At 46.7% G+C, this 23,078-nt stretch overlaps 3 protein-coding genes across 4 annotated transcripts; 1 reads left to right on the forward strand and 2 right to left on the reverse strand.

The window, feature by feature from the left end:
- Window positions 1-57: 57 nt before the first annotated feature.
- Window positions 58-2,881, reverse strand: NDUFB6 (NADH:ubiquinone oxidoreductase subunit B6). Its single transcript, XM_066330040.1, has 4 exons — window positions 2,598-2,881; window positions 2,430-2,522; window positions 1,331-1,375; window positions 58-211 (listed from the first exon to the last, which is right to left on the reverse strand). The coding sequence occupies exons 1-4, from the start codon at window positions 2,775-2,777 to the stop codon at window positions 143-145; spliced, it is 387 nt and encodes a 128-aa protein (XP_066186137.1). The 5' UTR covers window positions 2,778-2,881; the 3' UTR covers window positions 58-142.
- Window positions 2,882-2,900: 19 nt separating this feature from the next.
- EEF2KMT (eukaryotic elongation factor 2 lysine methyltransferase) lies at window positions 2,901-7,792 on the forward strand. 2 transcript variants are annotated; one of them, XM_066330033.1, is made up of 8 exons: window positions 2,901-3,231; window positions 3,558-3,620; window positions 4,215-4,295; window positions 4,483-4,584; window positions 4,758-4,891; window positions 5,116-5,423; window positions 6,356-6,505; window positions 7,185-7,792. In XM_066330033.1, exons 1-8 carry the CDS (start codon window positions 3,073-3,075, stop codon window positions 7,283-7,285), a joined length of 1,098 nt encoding a protein of 365 aa, XP_066186130.1. In that variant the 5' UTR covers window positions 2,901-3,072; the 3' UTR covers window positions 7,286-7,792. The 2 variants fall into 2 exon arrangements, with proteins under 2 accessions (XP_066186130.1, XP_066186131.1); XM_066330034.1 differs by lacking the exon at window positions 2,901-3,231 and adding an exon at window positions 3,356-3,490.
- A 1,769-nt stretch (window positions 7,793-9,561) lies between these two features.
- Window positions 9,562-18,929, reverse strand: ALG1 (ALG1 chitobiosyldiphosphodolichol beta-mannosyltransferase). The gene is made up of 13 exons (XM_066330030.1): window positions 18,689-18,929; window positions 18,536-18,613; window positions 17,261-17,364; window positions 16,649-16,797; window positions 16,071-16,160; window positions 15,318-15,428; window positions 14,363-14,478; window positions 13,420-13,458; window positions 12,790-12,849; window positions 11,956-12,066; window positions 10,912-11,026; window positions 10,097-10,172; window positions 9,562-9,774 (listed from the first exon to the last, which is right to left on the reverse strand). Exons 1-13 carry the CDS (start codon window positions 18,912-18,914, stop codon window positions 9,640-9,642), a joined length of 1,410 nt encoding a protein of 469 aa, XP_066186127.1. The 5' UTR covers window positions 18,915-18,929; the 3' UTR covers window positions 9,562-9,639.
- Between the last annotated feature and the right edge of the window lie 4,149 nt (window positions 18,930-23,078).

Here is a 23,078-nt window from a genome sequence, read left to right on the forward strand (position 1 = left end):
AGGAGCACCTGGAATGACACAGACTGAGACTGTAAATGACAGAGGAGCTGAGACATGGCAGAATAAAGACTCTTTTATGGAAGAGACAAAGCAGGTGCAGCTCTCTCCATGCTCACCCAAGGAGGGAATCAGCTCTTGGCCATCAGTGGTGCTTGTGGAGCTCGTCCTTCAGGGGTGGCATGATCTCTCCAGTCTCTAAAATCCTGTCCCCCTGTGGAATGAGAGCATGGTGAGCATTTCCTGTGGCATCCAGACTCCCCCTGCCAAGCCCAGTCCTTCAGGAAACCTGCAACTGTCCCCACTCCTAGGCAAGAATCTCACCCCAACTCACTCAGAACACACTCGTTCTCCCAACATTCCCAGAATGCTGCAATAATATCACAGCAATAACATCACCTGGAGTCTGTACCTGCTTTACCCCGTGTTTTCACTACGTAACAGCAGCCACACATTTTGAGCCTGTTTTGTTTTAAAGACTACTTATAGCACTGCATAACCCCTTCCAGCAGTGATGAGTGAGTCCAAACCCACAGCCCAGGGAGAGCCATGGAATCCCTAAAAATCAACCTGCTGCCCCAGTGCTGCTTCTTCCAGCTCCAGGCACAGTCTTGGCCTGCTGAGCTGGCCTAACTAGACTGAAAAATTAGGCTGAAGACAGAGGCAAACAGCTTGAAATTAAGTGTGTAGCTTTGTGGTTGTTTGGGATGGAACATTTTATAATTTTATTTTAGAAAGGGCACAATTAGGAGGTGTTATGGCAAAAATGGGCAGCAGTCAGGAAGGGCAGAGCTGATCTTCTGTGGGAATATTTGCCCTCTGACTTGTTACAGCAATCAGTAACAGCTCAGAGCAGTCCGAAAACAGAACGGACCAAACATTGTGACACTCTCTGCTACATGAAACTTAACCCAAGCTGAGGTGACACAACTATTTGGGGACACCTGAGTGTGGGGCACCTTCAGGGACAACTGGAACCAAGGCAGAAGCAGCGTTCTCAGTGCTGACAACAAGGAGAAGCAGAGCCACTCCTGTGTGATTCCTTGTGTTCAAAATCACCGGGGCTTTGAATACCCATTCCCAAAGGGAATGTTTGTATTTTCCACCCAGGATGGGCCACGTCAGCCAGGTGCTACAGAGGAGACCACACTGAAACAGGGACTGAGGACCAGAAGTGCCCAGATCCACTGTCTCTGTGGTGCCCACAGGACCTGGCACATCCCTTGGGAAAAGCGTCACTGGAGATTTCCTAGGTGCTCCATAAACCTCCCTGGAAACCCCTTCCCGTCTGTGTGGCACAGCTGGACGGTCAAACAAGTGTTAAGAGACTTACTGGGAATATCCGTGGATTTGTCATAACCAGACCATACGGCGTTTTCTGGAAGCAGGGAGAGAAGAGAGGGAAAGGGAAAAGAGAACAGTGTTACTTGGAGGAAGTACAAAGGATTTTCCAAATGGGCACCATGACCCTTCCAGAACAGAAACTGTGCTAAGCACAAGTCTTCTGAAACCTTCCACTACTTAGAGAAATACCTCAGGCTACAACAGTCACACCTGCCAGGGAGGGAAGGGCTGGCCCTTTTCCCTCCCCACACTAACAGCTGCCCTGGCTATTCCCAGGGCAGCTCCTGCAGGACAGGAACAATTCAGACACAACTTTTCTGCTCATGTCACAGGAAAAGCTGGGCACTACCATAAATCACAGAATGGTGTTGGTTGGAAGGGGCCTTAAACCTTCCACCCCCTGACCCCTCCACTATCCCAGGCTGCTCCAAGCCCCATCCAACCTGGCCTTGGACATTTCCAGGGATCCAGGGGCAGCCACAGCTTCTCTGGGCACCCTGTGCCAGGGCCTCCCCACCCTCACAGGGAACAATTCCTTCCCAATGGCCCATCCATCCCTGTCCTCTGGCAGTGGGAAGCCATTCCCTGTGTCCTGTCCCTCCATCCCTTGTCCTAAGTCCCTCTCCAGCTCTCCTGGAGCCCCTTTAGGCCCTGGAAGGGGCTCTGAGGTGTCCCTGGCACCTTCTCCTCTCCAGGTGAGCACTCCCAGCTCTCCCAGCCTGGCTCCAGAGGGGCTCCAGCTCTTGGGGCATCTCCGTGGCCTCCCCTGGACTCTCTCCAGCAGCTCCAGGTCCTGCTGCTGTTGGCCCCAGGGCTGGGGCAGCTCTGCAGGTGGGGTCTCACAAGGGTGATTCTTTGTGACGAAGTAGCACACAAAATTTATATCTAAGTGCTACCCCAGCAAGGAAACACAAGTGGTGAACAGGCCACGGGGAACAACCTTTATCTGCAACCGAATGCGAGCAACACATTCACACACCCGGTGTGGGATCACTCCTCGCATCATTCCCCGCGGCCCTGGGCTTTTCCCAGCGTTTCCCCGCCCCTTCCCGGGCATTCCCTTTAAACCCTCTGGGCCCCACACGCACCTGGACGTGGTATTTCAGGTAGTAGGTGATGGCCAAGGCGGGGAGCAGCAGCCGCAGCGTGATGGAGCGGCCGCCCTGGTAGACCTTGTGCACCTGCGAGCACAGGGACAGTCAGGCTGGGGCAGCGGCCCAGGGAAGGCCGCCCGGTGCCCCCGTCCCGCCGCTCACCTGGTGCCGCCAGGCATCCCCGGGCTGCAGGAAGCGCTCCCAGAAGGCGGCCACGGGCCCGAGCTTCCGCGGCGGCAGGACGGGCTCCCGCGGGCTCAGCTCCTGGTCCCGCAGCCAGCGGCGCCGCAGGGCGCGGAGCTGCTGCACCCGCAGCTTCTCATCCTCCACGGAGGGGCTCATGGCGCCTGAGGCCGCCCGGTCCCGCTCGCTCCGGTCCCGTTCGGCCCCGCTCGGGCACCGTGTCCTTCGCCGCGGCGCACGGCAGTGACGTCACCGGGCGCGCACTTATGACGTGCACAGGCCGGCGAGATGGTGGCGGGGCTGTTGTGAGGGAAACTCAGAGAACCGGGAGTGTCTGGGGGAAAAAGCAGCCCAGGGGTGACTCAACTGGGGCCTCTTTCAGTGCCTGCAGGGAACGGACGGGAAAGACGGGGCAAATCTATTTGCAAGAGCCTGGAGGGACAGGACACAGGGAATGGCTTCCTGCTGCCAGAGGATGGGATATTGGGAAGGAATTGTTCCCTGTGAGGGTGGGGAGGCCCTGGTACAGGGTGCGCAGAGAAGCGGTGGCTGCCCCTGGGTCCCTGGAACTGTCCAAGGGCAGGCTGGACGTGGCTTGGAGCAGCCTGGGATGGTAAAAGGTGTCCCTGCCGTGCCCGGGGATCGCGGGTTCGATCCCCGCTCAGGCGTTCCCCGCTTCCAGCCCCGGCCGGGCGGTGCCGCTCCGCCCTCTGGGCGGCTCCTCCTCCGGGGACTGCCCCACACGAGTCCGGGGAGCCGCGGCCTGCGGGTCCCGGCGCTGCGGGGCCATGGCCGAGCCGCGGTCGGGGCTGGCGCTGCGCTTCCAGCGCCGGTTCCTGGCGGCGCGGCCGCTGCGCTCGCTGCCCTGGCCGGTACGGGGCGGGCCGGGCGGGGGGGAGGCGGCACCGCGGCCTCCTTTATTCATTTATCCTGTTTTAGGAGCTCGAACAAAGCCTGCGGACCGCGCCGGACTCTGCGCTGCTGGCGGATATTCTGGAAAAGGTGAGGGACAGCTCGGAGTCACCCCCGTGCCACCAGCGAGCGGTGCCAGCGCTTGTCCCAAAGCCGCCGGAATTGCTCAGAAATAGAGATCGGTGACCCGGTGTCGCAGTGTTTTGTTAGGCCCTGCAGAACTGCGGATTTCCTTCTCTGCCTGGTATTTATTTGGGCGTTCTTAGATCCAAAGTGAGACCCGCGTGCCAGAGCACTGTTGTGAATGGCCGCTCCTGGTTATTCGGTGATGCAGGGAATTGTCCCTGCATGTGAAGATCACAAATCTTGGTAGCAAACCAAAACAGAAGGAAAGAAGAGAAGAGCAAAAGAAGGACAGTAAATTGGATTATTTCCATTCCGTTTTCATCTTTACTCTATTGAAAAGTGAGATTTTTGTTGCCACAAAAAGTAAGAAATTTGTGGCTATGGATCTGTAAGCTCACACATCTGCCAGAAATCATCCCGTTTCAATTTCTGCCTTAGCATCTCTTGTACAGGATATATTCCAATGCATTTCATGGCACCCAGAGTCAATTAATGGTCCTTGTGCCTTTCCTAAACCTTGCCCTGGCTAATTGGTTTCCATGGCTGTTTTCATTGTAGACAATTCTTCACCCTCTGTGTGTCAAATATCCCCCTTCAGCCAAGTACAGGAGGTGCTTCCTGACTGAGCTGATCAAAAAGGTACCTCTTGCTTTTCAGCTTATTTTTCACTTGTTTTGTCTTTTTTTTTTCCTTGAAAATACCCCATGTAATAACCAACTACAACATTCAGTGTAAATATACTGTACTAAAATGGGGCTTAGAGTGCAATTGCTTTCTGTTTCATGACAATGTTATGCTCAGAGCTGCCCTGTTCTCCTCCCCACAGCTTGAATCCACAGCAGCCGAACCCCTGGATGAACTCTACGAGGCACTGGCAGATGTTCTAAAAGAAAAAGAATCTACTCACTGTTACAAAAACTACTTACTGGTAAAAACTGACACTGCACTGTTCTAAACCACATTTACTTACCCAAATTACGCAAAATAATTAGCTTTAAAAACACCCGCCCTGAAACCTGGAGTGCTTCCTGCCTTTTTTAGGTGCTACTGTTGGCTGTGAGCTCTTAACTCCATGGCCTGTGTTGATCCATCTTTGTGCAGCCCACAGGGGACTGTGTGAGCCTGTTGGAGAGCACGGCGCTCATCTCCGAGGGCACCACGGGGCTGCTCACCTGGGAGGCAGCTCTGCACCTGGCCCAGTGGGCTCTGCACAACCCCAGCCTCTTCAGGGACAGGTATGGCACCAGCAGGGCTGGAGCAGTGAGCAAAGAAGTGTTCATTCCTGTGGGATCACTGAATGATTGGGCTGGGAAGGGATATCATTCCATAGGCGATGTGGATGGTTCACTCAAAAATTACTGTAATTATCTGCAACTTATACCTTAAATTATATTTAGAATCTTTTGATTTCCAACTCGGTGTAGAATCCTAATAGTATGTTTTACTCTGTTACCTTCAGGACAATCCTGGAATTAGGGAGTGGGATTGGTTTCACTGGAATTGCCATCTGCAAGACCTGTGAGCCCAGGACATTCATATTTAGTGACTGCCACCCCCGTGTTCTCAGACAGCTGGGAGAAAATGTCCGGCTCAACGGCTTCATCCCAGAGCCTGATGTCACCTGGAGCATCCAAACAGAGTCCCAGGGACAGGAGGTGGAAGGAGAGAAATGCCAAAGCCCAAAAGTGATTGTTGCTGAACTTGACTGGGGCTCAGTGACAGAAAAACAACTGCTGGGTCTCAGAGCGGATGTTGTCATTGCAGCAGGTAGGGCACTCATCAGAAGCAGGGATGGGCAGGGCTTAGCAACCCTGGCAGCCTCTTGAGGAATAACAGAATAACAAAAACTAGCTACAAGCTTTCTTTGGACTCCTCTGGGTATAAATTCAGAGGGAGTTTTATGGAAAATCGAGTAGTGGAAAATCTCGTGGCAGCAGGATGATAGTGGTGCAGAATGTCTCAGCTGTAGGTGTTACAACCTGACTTGGAGCTTTGCAAAGAAAAGAGAATCCAGGTGCAAAAGTGACTTTGGCATCCAAGGTATCACAGGATGCAGTGAACAGGAATTCTGTAAGATGAAGTCACTGTATGGTACCTAATGCCAGTGTCACTGCTCAGTGCACAAACCAGCCCCAACTGGACTCTGAAGGCAAGAACTCAGGGGCATTGACATCTCCCTGCTATTTGCTGTTACTCATTGCAGCAGGATGTGCCCTCAGCACACTGCAGCACGAGTCACTGCAGTGGTACACACACCTGGACACCTCTGTGTAGGAAACAGCCCTCTCTGAGCATCAGCATTCTGCTCCCCTTGGTGCTCACTGAGCTCTCACCATCATTTCTGCTCTGCAGGGAATGACTCCAGATGGAAACCTCTCTTAAGTCCTTGGCATCAGCCTCCAAACCACTCATTTCTAACAAGGCAGGTTTGTTTTGCCAAGGGCAGTGGGAACAGAGCACCAACGCTCAGTGGTTCTGCTGCCTCCCTTAGGATGGCCTTAAATAAAATATCTGACAATCCATTTACAAAAAGGAGCACTGATTTTTAGTGATGAGGGCATAGCCCATAAAATATCAATATTCTCCTGCACTGTGAAGATTGAATTTCTGCTTTACTGTTTTTGTTCTGGTTTTTGCTCAATTCTCAATAAATATTGTATGTTTCTTTTCTTTTTCCTTTTTTTTTTTTTTTTTTTTAGATGTGGTGTATGATCCTGAGATAATTTTAGCCCTCATTGGGATGCTACAGAAACTCTCCACCTGCAGAGCAGAGGGGAAAGCTCCTGAGGTGTTCATTGCTTCCACAATCCGAAATCCAGACACATATCAGCTGTTCCAGGCTCAGCTGGGTGGGTGCCTGTTCCATCCACTGTTCAACAGTTTTGCCTTTTTGCCTCTTCGCCCATTACTTGTTCAGTGGTGGAGAGGAGCAGGATCTAATCCTAGAGCTGGATTTAAGAGCAGTAGCTTTTGCACATGGATTTCAGCAGGAGCTTGGAACTCATGGCTATCACAGCTCACATCTGTGAGGGATGATTTCTAAGCCTGGTGCCAATAGGAAAGTAAAAAAAGGTTTAAGCTTAAAGGAGGGAGCCATCAGTGCTGCACTGTCACAGTGATAACACCTGAGATGCAGGCTAAACTCTTTATCTTACCTCATCTCTTCTTTGAGGGTTAAACACCCAATTAGAGATTAAATAAAATAGGGATTTGGGGATTTTTCCTTCATACACACTTCTAAAGCCTATCTTTTGCAGTCTCTTTGCTGTTCAGCTGGTATTCACCAACTGGACCTGATGAACCTTTGTGGGTTCCTTCAAACCAGGATATTCTATGAAATTCTGGTTAATTCACAAAGTGACACTGAGTGTTCAGCAGAGGCATTAATGGACTTTTTTAAAAAACACTCCTGAGCATTTCCCTGTTGCTCACACCTTGCTAAAGATCTCTTCTTACAGAACTTGCCACACAACTTCTGCTCTTCATTTGATTAAGCATAAATATGATTCCCAGTGTTTTTCTTCACAGATAAAGTTGGGATCAGGTGGCAGATGATTCCAGCCCCCAGCAGCTGTGATTTTCTCGATGATGTGCAGCCAGATGTAACTATTCTACAGCTATTTATATAGGCTTGGCAAACAGAACTGGAATTTGGAGACCAACAGGAGCTGTCTCAGCCTTGTAACAAGATTATCCTGAATTCTGGAAACAAAGAGGTTCTGAGGATCCAACTGTTCACATAGACACGTCCTTCCTTCCTGTAATTCCCAGCATGGATCCAAGGCTGCTGCTGCCCCTGGAAGTGACTGAACCTCAAGCAACAGAAACCACAAAGCCCCAATCACACTTCATTTAGATCTTGTAGAAGACAACAGAATTCAAGTGGTTTTGTTTTTTTTTTTTTCCAAGTGTGTAGTGATTTGTAAGTACTGAGGGCCACCGTAAGTACTGAGGGCCACCTGCAGGATCACAGGATGGGGATCTCACACAGACAAGGGAGCAAAACAATGTTTCAGAGTCATCAATGGGTTTTTATACTAAAACCAGCTGTAATTGTCTACTCTGGCCTTTTATGTCTGTATATACTTGCAGTTTGGGTTGGCTTAACCCCCAATAAAACATACATGTATAAGTGTTATACATGTAGTTGTGTCCCAGGATGACTCTGCTGTAAATCAGGTGCATCTTTACTCTGCAGTGATGACAATTCTGAACTGATTTCTCTTTCTTTCACATAAGGACTGCCACCTCCACAGTGGTTGCTGGGAATCCATCCCTTCAGGCTGGGCTGGGAATGAAACAGGAATCACTCTCCATAGCAATGCTCCAGGTATCCTGCAAAGAGGAGGGACTGAGCTCCCCTGCTCTGAAACTTTCCATCATCCATTAATCATTCTGTCGGGCAGCATTGGTCCTGAAGCAGAAACATCAAAGTGCTGCTCATTCTTCTCTTTTGACTTCCTTTTCTCTATTAAAAACTACTTAAAAGGAAATGAAAATACTTCAACCTCCTCCTTCTGTAGCAATGGAGTAGAAACTAATGATACCTAACTGGAAACCTGAAGAATCTTCATATTCTTCAAGCTAAAGGAGACCATGACTGTTGGGATCAAGCAGAAATAACTCCAGTCCAGATTCTGGTTCCCTGTCCCCTAAAAGAAAGAACTCAAAGGTGTTATTTCCAGAGTAAACACAAACTGGCAGCCCAAACAGGAGCTCCTTTATCTCCCCTTGCACAAAATTCAAGTCAAAGGTTCTGTACAGAGCTCATTTTGAATCTAAAAAGTTCTATTATAGGAAGAGGAAACCTCTCCTAAGCTTTTGGTATTACTTGTGTAATGAGAGAAGTGCCTAATTTACCTCCATGTGCACAGGAATGGCCAACCCCCTAGACAGGATTTTCCTGAAAACAGGAAAAAAACCTACAAAAAATTGGCAAATCTATCTTTATGGATCATTCTTCAATCAATAAGCTGGAGGTTTTGCCAAATTCCTGCAATAAAGCAACCTGACTCTATTTTCACCTTTTCTCTTCTGACAAAAGCAGATAGTCAATAGTTGCTCAGTCAGAGTTTAAAACTGCTGGTGCAGAACCCACTGTCCACCTGCCCCCCTGAAGCAGGAGCTCTGAGGAGCAGTAAACAAGTCCAAACCAAGCACATTTACCAATGCCTGACATCTTTTATCATCAAAAAGGTGATTAACAAATCTTGTAAGCGTTACGCTTGCGTGTGAATTCTGAGCTTAATAAAAAGCTGAAGGCTATACCTGAGTAAGCACTCAGAAAGCAAAGTGCCTTTTGATTAAGTTATACATACTTTGTTCATATATTTTGGGTTTATTTCTCCCTTTTCTGTTCATCTGTTCAAGAGATGAATTTCATGTTCTTTCCCAAGATAAATGGGCACATTCACTTCAGAGCACAAGGAGAACAAGCAAGCTCTGCTTTGCTCTGAGTGCCCAATAAAGCTGTCACACACCAGTGCTGTGCTCCCACACTCTTGCACACACTGCCAAAAGGAAAAACAACTTGGAAACAAAATGGTTCAGTCCCAATAAAATCACACAGGAAGATATTCAGTGCTTGGGCAATTAATTTGCCATCGAATTAACCAGCTGAAATGAAACAACTCCAATGAAAAGCATCTGCCATATGCCAAAAAACCATACCCAAATCACCTACCAAAGTGCTAAAGTACTAAAGACTGTACAGGAGATAAAGCTGGTGATAGTTTCTATCTGTATTTAAGGATCTTCACCAGAAAGAGACCTTCAAGCAGCATGGATTCTCAGAAAACAAACAGCCTCAGCATCTTCAGCACCACTTACCCAGAAAGCTGAAACTGTAAAGGAAGAGTGTGAGAGCCCTGTTCCAAGACGAAGGAGTCAGAAACTCGAAGTGCAGACAATACAAAGTGTTTATTTTCTGTTTCCCCAGTCTCTGCAGCTGCAGGAACATGTTTGACACCCTCCTTCCCCCCAGTCACTCCTTGTTCCCCAGCAAGGGAAGGACAGTCTGGTCCCAGCTCTGGTCCCAGCGCAGCTGCCGCGACGCTCGCAGCTTCTCTCGGAAGCTCTGAAGTTTCCCTTCTGAGGCACCGAAATCTAAGAAAAGCATCTGTAATTCAAAAAGCAAAACCAAAGGAAAAATAACTGTCATGTTCCATTTCAGGCTTATTCCATCCTTCTCAGTGTTAACCCTCCACTGCAGCTGCAGTTCTGAGGTCTAGCCCCACAAAGAGAGAACAAGGACAATATTTGAAATGCTTTTGCAGCGTCGGGTTCACATTTAAACAGAAGTGAGGCAAACAATGCTCACCAGGCCGGGCAGTACCTTGTCAGAATGTAAAACACACAATGCTCAGCTCTGAAAAGGCTGCTCACACAATGGCACCTCTGGGGCTATGTCTGGGGGGAAAGAAATCAGTCAGAGCCTTTACCTTCAGTTGTTCTGCAAGTTCCTTCGAGTCCCTGAATATCAGACCGTTCTCATTGTGTTTCACCAGTTCATGTAAACTGTGAAAAAAAGCCACAGAAGGAAAACTGAGGCAAAAAGCAGCGAGTGGGACATTTCCAAGGTTGCACAGTGACATCCAAAGGGACCAAACCAGGATATCTGTATCATTATGGCCCCAGATGTCACAAGCTCCACACCTGACATAATGAAATTAAACAGTTTTAAACAGTTAAAGACTTCTTCTGCTTTCTATGTCAGACTAAATCTACCACGACTGCACCAAAGGGCCCTCATTCTTGTCTTTGTGCCACTCATCTGGACATCCTTTAAAAACCAGGGCAATGATCTACTTTAAAACCAGGGTTGTTTTGTTTTGTTTTGTTTTTCCACAAGGAAAGTCTGTCCATGATCCACCACAAACCCTTCACAGAGAATTTATTTTCTTTTATAAAGCTACTGTTTTCCCAAAGGACCATAAATTCCAAGAATGCCCATGCATACACTCAGCCTTTCACTGAACAGATGTGTCTATGCAGAAGAAAGCTTTTTTAAAAACTAAATACATGGAAACAATGGAATACATGGATTTTTTAAAGGCAAGTGCTTGCATTAAATGCTCCCAATTTTGTAAAAACTAGTATTAACTTTTAAACTTAAGCTTGATTTCTATCTTACTGAATATTTAAAATGGCATAATACAGGAAACTAATTTAATTCCTGCAGTAGCTGCTGAACTCTGGCTTTGTAAAAATATTGTTTTATGTGATTCCCTTGAGCTGTAACAGAATAAGCTCTTACCATTCAAAATGTATTGCACACACAGGTAAACAGCAGCCAAACATATCCACCACCTTCATGGGCAAATCCAAACCACTGGAGGATTTATGGAGACACACCCCCAGGTCTGCTGAGCCTGAAAAACCAACATAACACAGTCTGAACCCTCTGAAAGCAGCTCCTCTGTCCTCCTGCAAACCTTTATTTCTGTGCTGCTTTGGACAGTGCAAGTGAAACTTTCAACTACCCAGACACAATTTCAATCAATCAAGGAAAAAAAATAAAGCACAGTGTTTGGGGTTATGTTTTACCCAAATTAGTTATGTTTTACAAAAGTACTAAGTGACTGTATGTTAAATTAAAGGATATTTTGAAGTTTTATGTATCTTAAAACAGCCTGTCTACCTCTTAATCTGCTAAAAATGAGTAAGTAAAGGAAAATCCCATCACAATCCAATAAGGATACACTGGCTCACTAGTGACCTCTCCCAGTTGAAGTCAGCTCAAACAGGAATAACTGTGATTTTACAGACATTATGTTTATTATTTGAAAAGGACCAAATAAACAGTGTTTTACAGCCACATAAATTGTCAGGCTCTAACCCAGTAAAGATCGTACTGAATATGTATTTAATAACTATTACTCCCACTTCATGCTGTTGCAATGAAGATGCTGAGGAAATAACATTCCAATCACAGGTTAATTTAGAATTTCAGCTACTTTTGGTTTCTCAACCAACAGCTTTTTCATTTCATGTACTGGAGTGACCCTGAAAGTGAAGTTGAACATGCACAGGCACATGCTGTTTCTTTCAGCACAGCTGGAAGAAACAAAGAATGCAAAGAACAGACTGAAACAGCAGCACAGCTACTTCTTGGGAAAAGCCAGCCAGAGGAATTCATCAGCTTTGCTGGAATGAGTCAAATCCATGAATATCCTGTCACTAACCAGCAACATTTCTGACTATGTTCTCCCAGCTCCTGTGCAGTCTGCATCAGCCCCCTGCAACTGTGCTGAGCTGTTTCCCACACATCCTCAAGCTTTTTCCATCATCCACTATTTACCAAGCAGAAGAGGGTAATCCTCAGCTTCCAGCCATGGTGTACAGATCTGGATATGCTTAAAGTGCAGTTTTTTGATCAGTCCATTGTAGTAATCTTTTAGAGGTCCTTTACCTGTTTAAAACAGAAAAAAAAATGTTTTATGAAGATGACTGAAAACAGTGTAGGCTGTGAAATGCAAGCTCCTGTTGGATCAGGTGCACAAACAGGATACAACACCTGTGATACCCTAAAAAGACATGAAAAAAAAATCTAAGTTCTCTTGGAAGCAATGTGCACCTGGACTTCTCTAACTCAGTATTTTAATGAGTTTTCCCTCAGTGTAGAATCATGGAGTTTTTAAGGTTGGAAAAGCCCTCTCAGCTCAAGTCCAACTGTTCCCCAGCACTGTCAGGGCCAACAGTGACCCACAACCCAGATCCGTGTGGCTTTAAATTCCCCTAGGGATGGGGACTCTACCAGTGCCCTGGGCAGCTGTGCCAATGCCAGACTACCCTTTCCATGAAGGAATTCTCTCAATATCCAGTCTAAAGCTATGCCACCTCCCCTGGCATAGCCTGAGGCTGCTTCCTCTGACATTGCTTTTGCAGCATCATCTCAACATTGAGCTTAGATTGTTTTTCATGCAGAACTGGGGCTCTTTAAAGACGTGCCATAACTGGTGGATGGTGGAATAACAATAACTATAAATCAGCTATAAATCACTGTCCTTATAACCGGACACAAAGACAAGAGCCCCTCCTCTCGCCCACCAGTGACAGAAGAGTCAGCACAGAACAAAAGTGACAACTAAAACTTCTGTTAGCACTGAAAGAATCGTAGCACAAATATTCTTACCTGTTATCACACACACTAAAGCTGGAAGCTTGGCTCCCTCCTCGATAAACCTCTCATAATCTGGAGAAGATAAAGCACTGGTCAGAGCTGACAAATCTCAGGGTGCTTGCTTGAAGAGTGGTGACAGTAGATTAATTACTGAGCTTCCCACTACAAGCAATTTCCTTACAAGCATGTATTAGTAACACAGCAGTAAATTCAGCACTGTTAACATTTAAAGACTTCTACAGAAATAAATCAGGTTGTTTATGCACAAAGCATTTCTTCAACTGCTCCCCAATCAGTTGCTTCAATAGATCAATTTAGAATTGCAGCTGTGAAGTGTACAAGATAAGACAATGTATTCCCTCCCTTCTCATTAGCAGATACCTGTGGAGAGTAGGTGTAATAGCTCAGAAAATAAAACGGCAATTTAGGAGCCAGTTAGAGATTTAATTCTCTCTGGCAACTCCTCTAATTGAATTCAGATGTTGCACTGCTGTATTTCAATTACTAATCTGAAATTAGTGCTAATTAATCAAATACAACTGCATTTTCAACTGAATATAGAAGCATTGCTCTTTAGCAAAACCCTTCTTAAGTGTCCAGAAGACCTCTTTGAAAAAGTGAGATCAATTCCTTCATACCAACCTTCTAAAGCGCTTAAAAGGACTGAGAAGTCTTCATCCTCTGAAAGAGAAGGCTTTATTAGTGACACTTGTATTTCTAACTTTTTAATTTTTGTCTTTAAATAACAGTTGAGATTTTCCTCACCTCCACCTACACAATTTAAATACAGACCATGTACTCAAAGTTTAAGTACATAGTCTGTACTTAAAGATTACTATTTACTAAAATGTGCTATTAAAAATCCCCTAGTTTATTTTCATAAAAACAAGTGCATAACCATTTACAGCATTTATTTATTTCCCTTGTTAGCAACATGACAGACAAACCAGCTACAAATACTGTACATCTTTGAAGCCATGAAGTTAAAATTTTCTAGTTCCTAAAACTGAGAATTAAAGTGTAAAAACTGTCCTAATAATTCAAAGATAAAGACAATTCTGCACATGGTCATTGGCAATGGATTTGTTTTCACTCTCTGTTTCCTTCCTCATTCAGAGGGGGAAAATGTACATAATTATGCAATAATCATCACCAGAAATCACGGAATTACAAACTGGTTTGGGTTGGATGGGACCTTAAAGCTCATCTCACCCCAGCCCCCTCCCATGGGCAGGCATGCCTTCAGGTACAGGGTGCTCAGTAAGGAGTAAATATTTGAGTTTTTTCATCTGTTTTACACCACCATGCAAGACAGTATGTCTAGAATGAAAGCTAAAAAAAAAAAAAAACAAGTAGGAAACCTTTTTAATCATTCCTAAAGTTGAGCTCTATAATTAAAATACAACTTCTAAAAAAAAAAAATCATTCATTTGTAGCATTATGTAAGTTACACAACATTTAGCTGCGTCACACACACACACCTTGCCTTCAAATTCTCCCAGGAAAACAAAGGACAAACAGAACTTCAGGTGGGAGAAAGTACCAACAGCCTTATTTCATATGAGAAGTAAAAGTGACTGCCAACCTGTCCAGCTGGTGCTGCTGACGAGAAGGGCTGGCCGGCCCCTGGGCTTCACCACATCCCCACTTCTGCCATCCCTCTCGCTGAAGGCCGATCTGTCAGCACTGGGACTGCCAGCTCTGTACTATGGAAACACAACTTCCTGAGAATGAGCTGCACACACAGCCAGCAACAGCAGGGAACACTCTGCTTAACTGGCACCAATTTCCACACATTTGGCTTTGGATTTGCTGCTCAATTTGTCTAGAAACAGAATCATTATATTACAAAAATACCAGGACAGGGCAGGCCATTTTCCCCTCTTTCCTGCTGCTATAGGCACAACTCCACTTTCCAACCAAATGTTTTCCTTCACAAGTTGAGCAGAGTCAGCCTCCCTTTCTACAGTCTGTCTCACACTTAGCACAGCATGGAGGACAGCAGCACATTTATTCCACTAAACTCAGAACCTACATATTCTGAGCTGGGCATTTCCAAAAATTCCCCACCATGCACTGTGGATTTTTCTTCTTTCTTAAGCCTCAGTTTAGTGAAGTAAACTCCCTGGTACATCTGCTACAGGTGACATCCTGCACAGCCAGAGGGGAGTGTTTAACACTTGGACCAAGATCCTGAAGACTCTCCACAGTAATTAAGGAAGGGATGCTATTAAGGAAGCATCCAAACACTGCAGAGTGGGTCAGTGGAAAGCAGACAACAGCAGAGTTCCACCCTAGACACTCATCACAGATTGCCTCAGTGTTTATCCCAACATCTTTAAAAACAAAACACTTCTAATGCTTGCGTCACCACAGCTCAATGTTTTCACTTCTTCTGGCCTCTCCTAGTGACAATTGAGGCAATTCAGTGTCCCCTGTGCCTGCTGGGGGTCAAAAGACCTCACACAAGTATTTCTGGTGACTTAACTGCCACAGCTCCAGGTTCCTTGGTTAAGGACTGAAGGGGCAGCTGTACATACCGTGGTCTGAAAGGCTCGTAGTCCTTGGCAAGTCTCACGAACAAGTTGTGTTGGAGGTCTAATGGTGTTTCCTTAAAATAAGATGCTGGTTTGTCATACAAGGTTACAGCCCTGGGAGAAAAGAAATGTGCAGCTTAAATAAGATACAGATGTAACAACATGCACAAGGTACAGTGGCAGGCTGCAACAATGCAATCAGAAAATAACTAAATCAATACAGCAAAGTAATTAATTTTTGACTCTTAACAACTTCCTGTATTCCTGAAGTTTGCTGGAACACACCAAGGTGGACACAAGTAACAAAGAACCCCTTTCTTGTGTGCTTGTTCTAGGGGTGAAATCCACCTGTAAAAACTGCAGACATCACTGGTCTGATTTTCAAACTTACTCCATAACACCCCTGAGCAACTCTGATCCTGAAGTACTTAAGACAAGGTGGCAGGGCAGAGTAATTGTTCAAATCCCAGTGATATCTGTCCCACTCTGACTCCACAGGCAACCTGCAGCAAACTTCCCCGGCTCCTGGACTGCCACCTCAGTCAGTGGGGCGTTAGTTTAGAAGGATAATGAAGATTCCTGAATGCCCACGCTGCATTGGCCCACCACAAAACTGAGCTGATGTGTTTCATTGGTGACAGATGAGCTCAGGAGAGCTGCTTTTGACTCTCTGAATCCTGAGTCCTCAGGGATCTGCTCTTCCATTTACTTAGCACACACACACACACACTAAACTGTCTGAGGCACATGACTTACTTAATCTTGAAGTTCACCCAGAGATCTTTTTTCATGGCATCAGTGACACACAGGTTATAGTCAGACAAGCGCCCAAAAAGCCTTTCATACCTGACAAAAATTAAATGTCAGTCAGAAACCACAGGCAGGCAATTGCAGAAACTCTGCCCAGTGCCCATGCTTCATGAAAGCCAAACAAAACCCAAAGAAACCCAACTGCTCCCAGCATGGAAATGTGATTGCCAATTTTTGATGGACTCCTATTCTCCAAAGCCTTTAAAGCCTTTAACTACACATAACCAATTATATTCAGCAAGGAGCTGTTCAAAGAAGAGATGGAGAGTAAGGCAGCATTAGAGAATAAAAACCCCAGGAAATATAAAGAAATTCCAGTAACAAGATCAACATTTGCATATGTACGTAAAAGCAACCTGCCAACTTCCTGCAAACCCCTCCCACGTGTTCAACAAAGCACCTGCAGAACAGAAACCAGTTTTACACAGCAGAGCCCAGTGCCAATTTTATTCTCCCCACTGGCCTCCATTCTGCATTCCACCAAGGCATGTCATTTATAAAGAGCAGAAGTGACTGTAACAAACCATTTTGCAGTCAGGACCAGTGGGTGGCTCCTGCCGTGACTCAGGCTCATGATGGTGTATCCATAGTTGTGCCAATCGATGATGAGTTTGCTCCCCCACCACAGTCCTGCCACCCAGGCAACAGCTATACTGGGCAAGCCTGGGGGATTCTGCTCAAAAACAAAACCAAAATAGCACAAAAATGTGACCAAGTGACAAACAAAAGCAACCGCCAGAAACAAAAAAGTCAAATTGAAATTGCATCACCTTAAAGGAGCTTCATGAATGGAGAATGTTTGTATTCACTTATGAATACTGGCAGGGACTTCAAATTTAACCCTTGGATCAAGACCAAAATTCCCTCCAATAAACACATCAACATTTCCAGTAAGATTTATTCTCTACTACTACCCATGGCAATGAAGTTTGAAAGCACAACAACTAACAGGAAAACTTAACTTGTTAACAGACAAATCAAGGTTTAGAGCCAAAAAATACCTGGATACAGGTTTACACCACTGAGGAGGCCAGTTCAGCTCTGAAATTATTAGAACAACGTCTGAGACAGCTAAAAACACCCTGTAATATAGCATTATTGATTTTTACTGAAATTAGTCCCCACACAAAACATACCTGAAGAAGAATATAGGATGGCTGATCTATCCTCAGCAATGTGTACAGTAACTGCACTGACTGTATGAGCACCTTGAGGACATACTGGAAAAGCTTTGGACCCACTGCAAAGTGACAGAAAAACAGGTAAGAATATTAGGGCTCTCCCCACAGAAATGTGAACATTAGAATCAGCCAGCTCTGCATAGACAGGGTGAAAATAACACGAAAATGGACACCTGTTTAACAACTTTACCAACGACCTGGGTAAGTGATTGAGTGCACCCTCAGCAAGACTGGAGATGGCACCAAGCTGGGTGAGAGTGTCAATCTGCTTGAGGGTAGGAAGGCCCTGCAGAGGGATCTAGACAGGCTGGGTCACTCTGAGGCAGACACTGAGGGGCTGGAGCATGTCCAGAGAAGGGAACAGAGCTGGGGAAGGGGCTGGAGCACCAGGAGAGGCTGAGGGAGCTGGGAAAGGGGCTCAGCCTGGAGAAAAGGAGGCTCAGGGGAGACCTTGTGGCTCTGCACAACTCCCTGACAGGAGGGGACAGCCTGGAGGGGGTCAGGCTCTGCTCCCAAGGAACAAGGGAGAAGATGTGAGGAAATGGCCCCAAGCTGTACAAGGGGAGGTTTAGGCTGAATATTGTAAAAATTTCTTCATTAAAATGGTGGTCAGGCACTGGCACAGCTGCGCAGGGCAGTGGTGGAGTCCCCATCCCTGGAGGCATTTAAAAGTGGATGTGGCACCTGTGGACACGGGTCACTGGTGGCCTTGGCAGTGCTGGGGGAATGGTTGAACTCAGTGTTCTTTGAGGGCTTTTCCAACCTTTGTGATTTTATTCTATGATCGCTATAAAGCTACGTAAATCCTCATTCTATATTTCGTACGGAAAGAAATCCTACACTCATTGAATGGTTTGGTTTGGAAAGGGCCTTAAAGCTCATCTCATTCCACCCCTTGCCTCGGGCAGGGACACCTTCCACTACCCCAGGTTGCTCCAAGCCCCATCCAATCTGGCACACTTCCCTGGACACTTCCAGGGATGGGGCGGCCACAGCTCTGGGCAACAGGACTAAACACAAGGTGGGGGAGGAAGAATGAAAATAATTTCCACATTTCGCTCTGCATGTGAACAGCACAAATGTAGCGGCAGGTGTTTAATTCCAGCGGCTCCTGTTTAACAGAGAAAGGGAGACGAGAGTGCGGACCGTGCGTGCGGCGCGGCCGGCCCCGCACACGCTGCGGACTCTGTCTCTCATGTACCGCCCGCTCCCTCCGCCGCCCGCACGCACCTCGCAGCCCGCGCAGCTCCGCCACGGGCACCAGCCGGATGTTCTCGCTGCGCAGCACGTCCGGGTGCGGCCGGGTCTCTGCGAGGGGAGAGCCCGGTCAGCGGCGCGGCCGCCCCGCCCGGCCCCGCGGCCCCCCGGCCGCCCCTCACTCACGGAGGTAGCCCAGCAGAGCGACCTCGCGCCCGTGCCGGGCCAGCGCCAACGCGTGGTACTGCATCCGCGGGCTGCGGCCCAGGTCGCCCAGCACGGCCACGCACACCCGGCCCGCGCCGCCCGCCCGCCGCCGCCGCCGCCACAGCAGCAGAAAGAGGAGAGCCGCCATAGCGCCCATCACCGCCGGCCACAGCCCCGGCCACAACCACGGCCCCGGGGCCGCCATCTTGGAGCGCCGGCGAGGCGGGAAAGGCGCGCCGCGGGCGCCCCCTGGCGGCGCGGAGGTGCCGCGCTCTGAGGGGATCCCGGACGGGCGGCGGGAGCGGAGCAATTACCGAGAGAATGGTTAGTTAATTAGAGCAATAGGGAGGGGGTGATTAATTACAGTGGCACTGGGCACTCGTCCGCAGTGTGGGGTTTTCTGCTAAACTTTAGAGTATATCGAAATCAGGGGTGATTTCAGTGCAGCCCCATTACCATTCAATGCATGTGCTTATTTCAAATTCAGCTAAATTCTAACTGGATCTTCTCTGGATCTGAGCTAGTACTCCACATATTTCTCTGCTGTCCCTTCAACATCTGCATCCCACTGGTTTCTCATATGTGTACCTAATAAACAATTTCCATCAGTCTGTTTTCAGCTTGCTGATCCCCACTTTCTGGTGGAAATACAGAACAAACAGAAGCCTGCTGACAGAAACATTTGCCACGTCATCTTGGCACCATAGCAGTGACTGAATGCCACGATGAAAAAATCATTAAGTTCTACACATGTTTAAAACGAAGTCACTTGCACTGGCCAAGAACCCAATAAGAGGTGTCACACAATGCAGAGAACCAATGGTATTTCTTCACTACAAACGGGAATAAAGACACAAATGAAATATGTTGGTAACCAGGGACAGGATCAGGGACTGGCTGGAGCTGTGCCAGGGGAGGTTTAGGTTGGATATCTGGAAAAGGTTCTTCCCCCAGAGGGTGCTGGCACTGCCTGGGAGTGGTCCCAGCCCCGAGGCTGCCAGAGCTCCAGAAGGGTTTGGACAGGGATGCCCAGGGTGGGATTGTTGGGGGGGGTCTGTGCAGGGCCAGGAGTTGAACTTGATGATTCCTGTGGGACTCTTTTCAACCAGGAAATTTCACAATTCCATGATTCTCTCTGCAGACCCTTGTGGCCTCCCCATGTGAATGGGTTCCTGCTATTCCAGTTATGTTTCTTTACCCGCTGTGACAAAGCCAGATGTCAGATGTTGCATTTCCAGTGTAACTCTTCATATTGCCAAACAAGTAGATGGTAACAATGAAACCATTGTTCCCTTTAAAAACATATAACTAATTATGAGTGTGGGCAGACTGGTTCCACAACAAAACAAGGCCTGGAATGTTTGCCTAAAGATTCTGCTCAGAATGCATACTTTTCTACTGACAAAGCATAGAATCATAGAATCTTCTGAGTGGGAAGGGACCCATAGGTCCAGCTCCAGGTCCTGCACAGACACCCCAACAATCCCACCCTGGGCATCCCTGGCAGTGCTGTCCAAACACTCCTGGAGCTCTGGGAGCCTTGAGACTGTGCCCATTCCCTGGGGAGCCAAGGTTTCCTCAGGAAGGGCCCCATTCTCCCACATCCCTGTCCTGCTGTTATAAATCCAGCCCCACCATGGCAGACACACATCCATTCCAACCTGTAGGAGGTGATCTGATCTTTTGGGAGTCCCTCGTTTCAGTCCCTCCTGTCTCACCTGACAGCTCCTTGCTGTGTATCATTTTAATGCAAAATGCAAATTGTTTTTCTGTTTACTTCCTTGAATAAAGTGCAAATATCCTGGCTGCAGTGGAATGAGGGACTGATGGATTCTTGCAGGCTATGAGACATGACACCCCAACTCCATACAGCTGTATTTTCTGGTAGGTTATCAAAGTACTTAAAATTACAAGTGTATCATGATGCCTTATGGATGCAGTGACTTTTAGTTTATGAAGGTAGAGTTGCAATAGAAGTCCTTTTGACCTATGTAATCTTCAGAGCACTTAGCTGGAGAAAGATAAATGAAGTGCAGTCATCACTTCTGGCTGAGGCTCTGAAAACAGGGATGCACTTGAGAAAAATGCATTTTCAGAGACTACTGATCTCTGCTTGAAAGTGTTTTCATATGTATTGAATAGCAGTTCTGTTTTACCAAAGGCTTTTCCTGTCTCTACTTCCTGACCATTTCAGAAAGTTTGGAAATGCTGTTTGCATTTACCCTAGAAACAGTCTATTTAAGCTCCATCCCCAGTCCTCCTGCCCTCGATGGACTGCTGCGAGTGCAATAAACAGAGATAGAGCAGCCAAAATCCCCCTCACAAATGGAACTTCACTCTTCCCAGTAGTCTCCAATTCAAATGTCTCGAGCAAATCTCATGACAACCTGCTGCTGCCCTGGTTACTCTTATTGCCACATGACATATGTAGTTCAAACCTTTTAAAACCCACTTTTTTTTTTTTTTTTTAATTCGCACTGAAAAAAAATAACATGGAATTTCCCAGTAGCATGTATTTGCACCAATCACACCTGCACTGTGAGGTACAGGCTAGCAGTGCTTACAAACTCAATGTGACTCCAAAGGGCTCAGAGCACTGGTGTTGCCTATATCATGAGGGATAAATCGTGGCTGTTTTTAACAGCGAGGCAATTTGCTTCTTGCATGTGCTCTCTTTTTGCTCAATTTCTAAAGCACAACCCCTGCCACAGTGGAGAGGAAAGGAGTTGGCTGCAGAATAACCTCAATTTGGAAGCTATTCGAGGTGGCCTGAAATGCCACTGCAGCTGGCCCAGCACTGAGGGAGATAATCAGGAAAAGCAAAGCCGGTGTATATGGCTGATAACCACAGGGAAATTCAAGTTAGTAATTATTAGACAAGTTTTTTTTTTTTCACAACCTAGAATTTTCAAATTGCAGGAAAAGGATAAAATACTTCCTAATAGCATTCATGCCCAAATTTTCGGAGCTGGGCTGAACTTCAGGCTCAAGACAAAAGAATATCTGCCTTATATTCCAATATATAACTGGAATTACTATTAGATCTAGACATCAGCATGCACATTCCTCTCATGATATTCACTCTGATAACAGAAAAAAACACCCACTGGCTGACCTCCACTGAGTGCAAAAAACAGAGATATTCTGGATTAGAGCCTGACTTAGACTAAGACTTCAGTTAGGGTTGGGGTTGTGTCTTCATACCAAAGCTCAGCTGCTGAGATTCATTCGGCCCAGTCTGGTCACAAGATGTTTTCCCAGCCCTTGCACACACATGTACTTTAAACCCTGCATTTTGGGGCCATGAATGTGGTTGTGACACGCCTGGAATGGAGACTAGTTATCTTAAACAGCAGGTAGTTATCTCAATTAGTGGGGAAATCGTGTCACTGCCAAACAAACAATGGAATTCTGGCAATGCCACTCTTTCCTCTGAGCAATTTTGGAAAAACAAGTCCCTTGTACTCCACTTATACTTAATAATAGTGAGGTGGAGGGAGCTGCCTTAGAGAGGAAAGTAAACTGAAAAGCAAATGCACTATATGGAAAGGAGAGACTACTTTGTTTTCAAATATTGCTTTGTTTTTCATTCCAATTTGGAAGAGGTTTCTGTTCCCTGTGGATTTCCAAAGATGACTTTTGGCCCGTGGATTCTACCCTGCATGTTGTGATTCCAGACTCTCATAAGCTATGGAAAAGACCCAGTGAAGCTGGGAACTGGGTGGAAGCCTCCCAGTGGAACCCTTAGTTCCACATGACAATGCCTGTGAAAAGGTGAGGATGTTTGAGCAAAAGACCAAGCAAAAACCTGAGTGAACTGCCAGAGCACTCATGCTTTATGTAGAGCTGAGTTTAGACCATGAAAACCACCTTTAGGCCCCGTGGAGTTCCACTGGACAGCTTGTTTCCAGCTGGAAACAAGCAGGACACCTGCAGTTCTCCATGTCTGAATAAAACTGGAGGCATAATAATTCATTAGCTAAGTTCTTTTAATGCACTGGCTTGTCCTAAGGAGGTTTTCTGGTTAATTTGTGACACAAAACTACATTTTCCCATCCCCAAGACTCCTGAGACAGCAGCACATTTATTTACCTGAACCAGGTTCGCTTATCCTGGGAAAGCTGAGGAATAATCCACTGGCTATGGAAACACTGGGCTCTCCTCCTGCAATACGGCCTCAAGTTTGTGGCTCCACAACCCTGCTCCCTAGAGCAGCACAGGGGTGATACCTGTCCTTGTGCCACCTCTTTTGTGGAATCAAGGCCTGAAGAGAGCCGGGGAGGGACTTTGACAACATGACAGGACAAGGGGAATGATTTCTCACTGCCTGAGAGCAGGGTTAGTTGGGACATTGGGAAGGAATTGTCCC

The sequence above is a fragment of the Sylvia atricapilla genome, chromosome 15, assembly GCF_009819655.1.
Source record: "Sylvia atricapilla isolate bSylAtr1 chromosome 15, bSylAtr1.pri, whole genome shotgun sequence".
In the NCBI taxonomy this organism is placed as follows: domain Eukaryota; kingdom Metazoa; phylum Chordata; class Aves; order Passeriformes; family Sylviidae; genus Sylvia; species Sylvia atricapilla.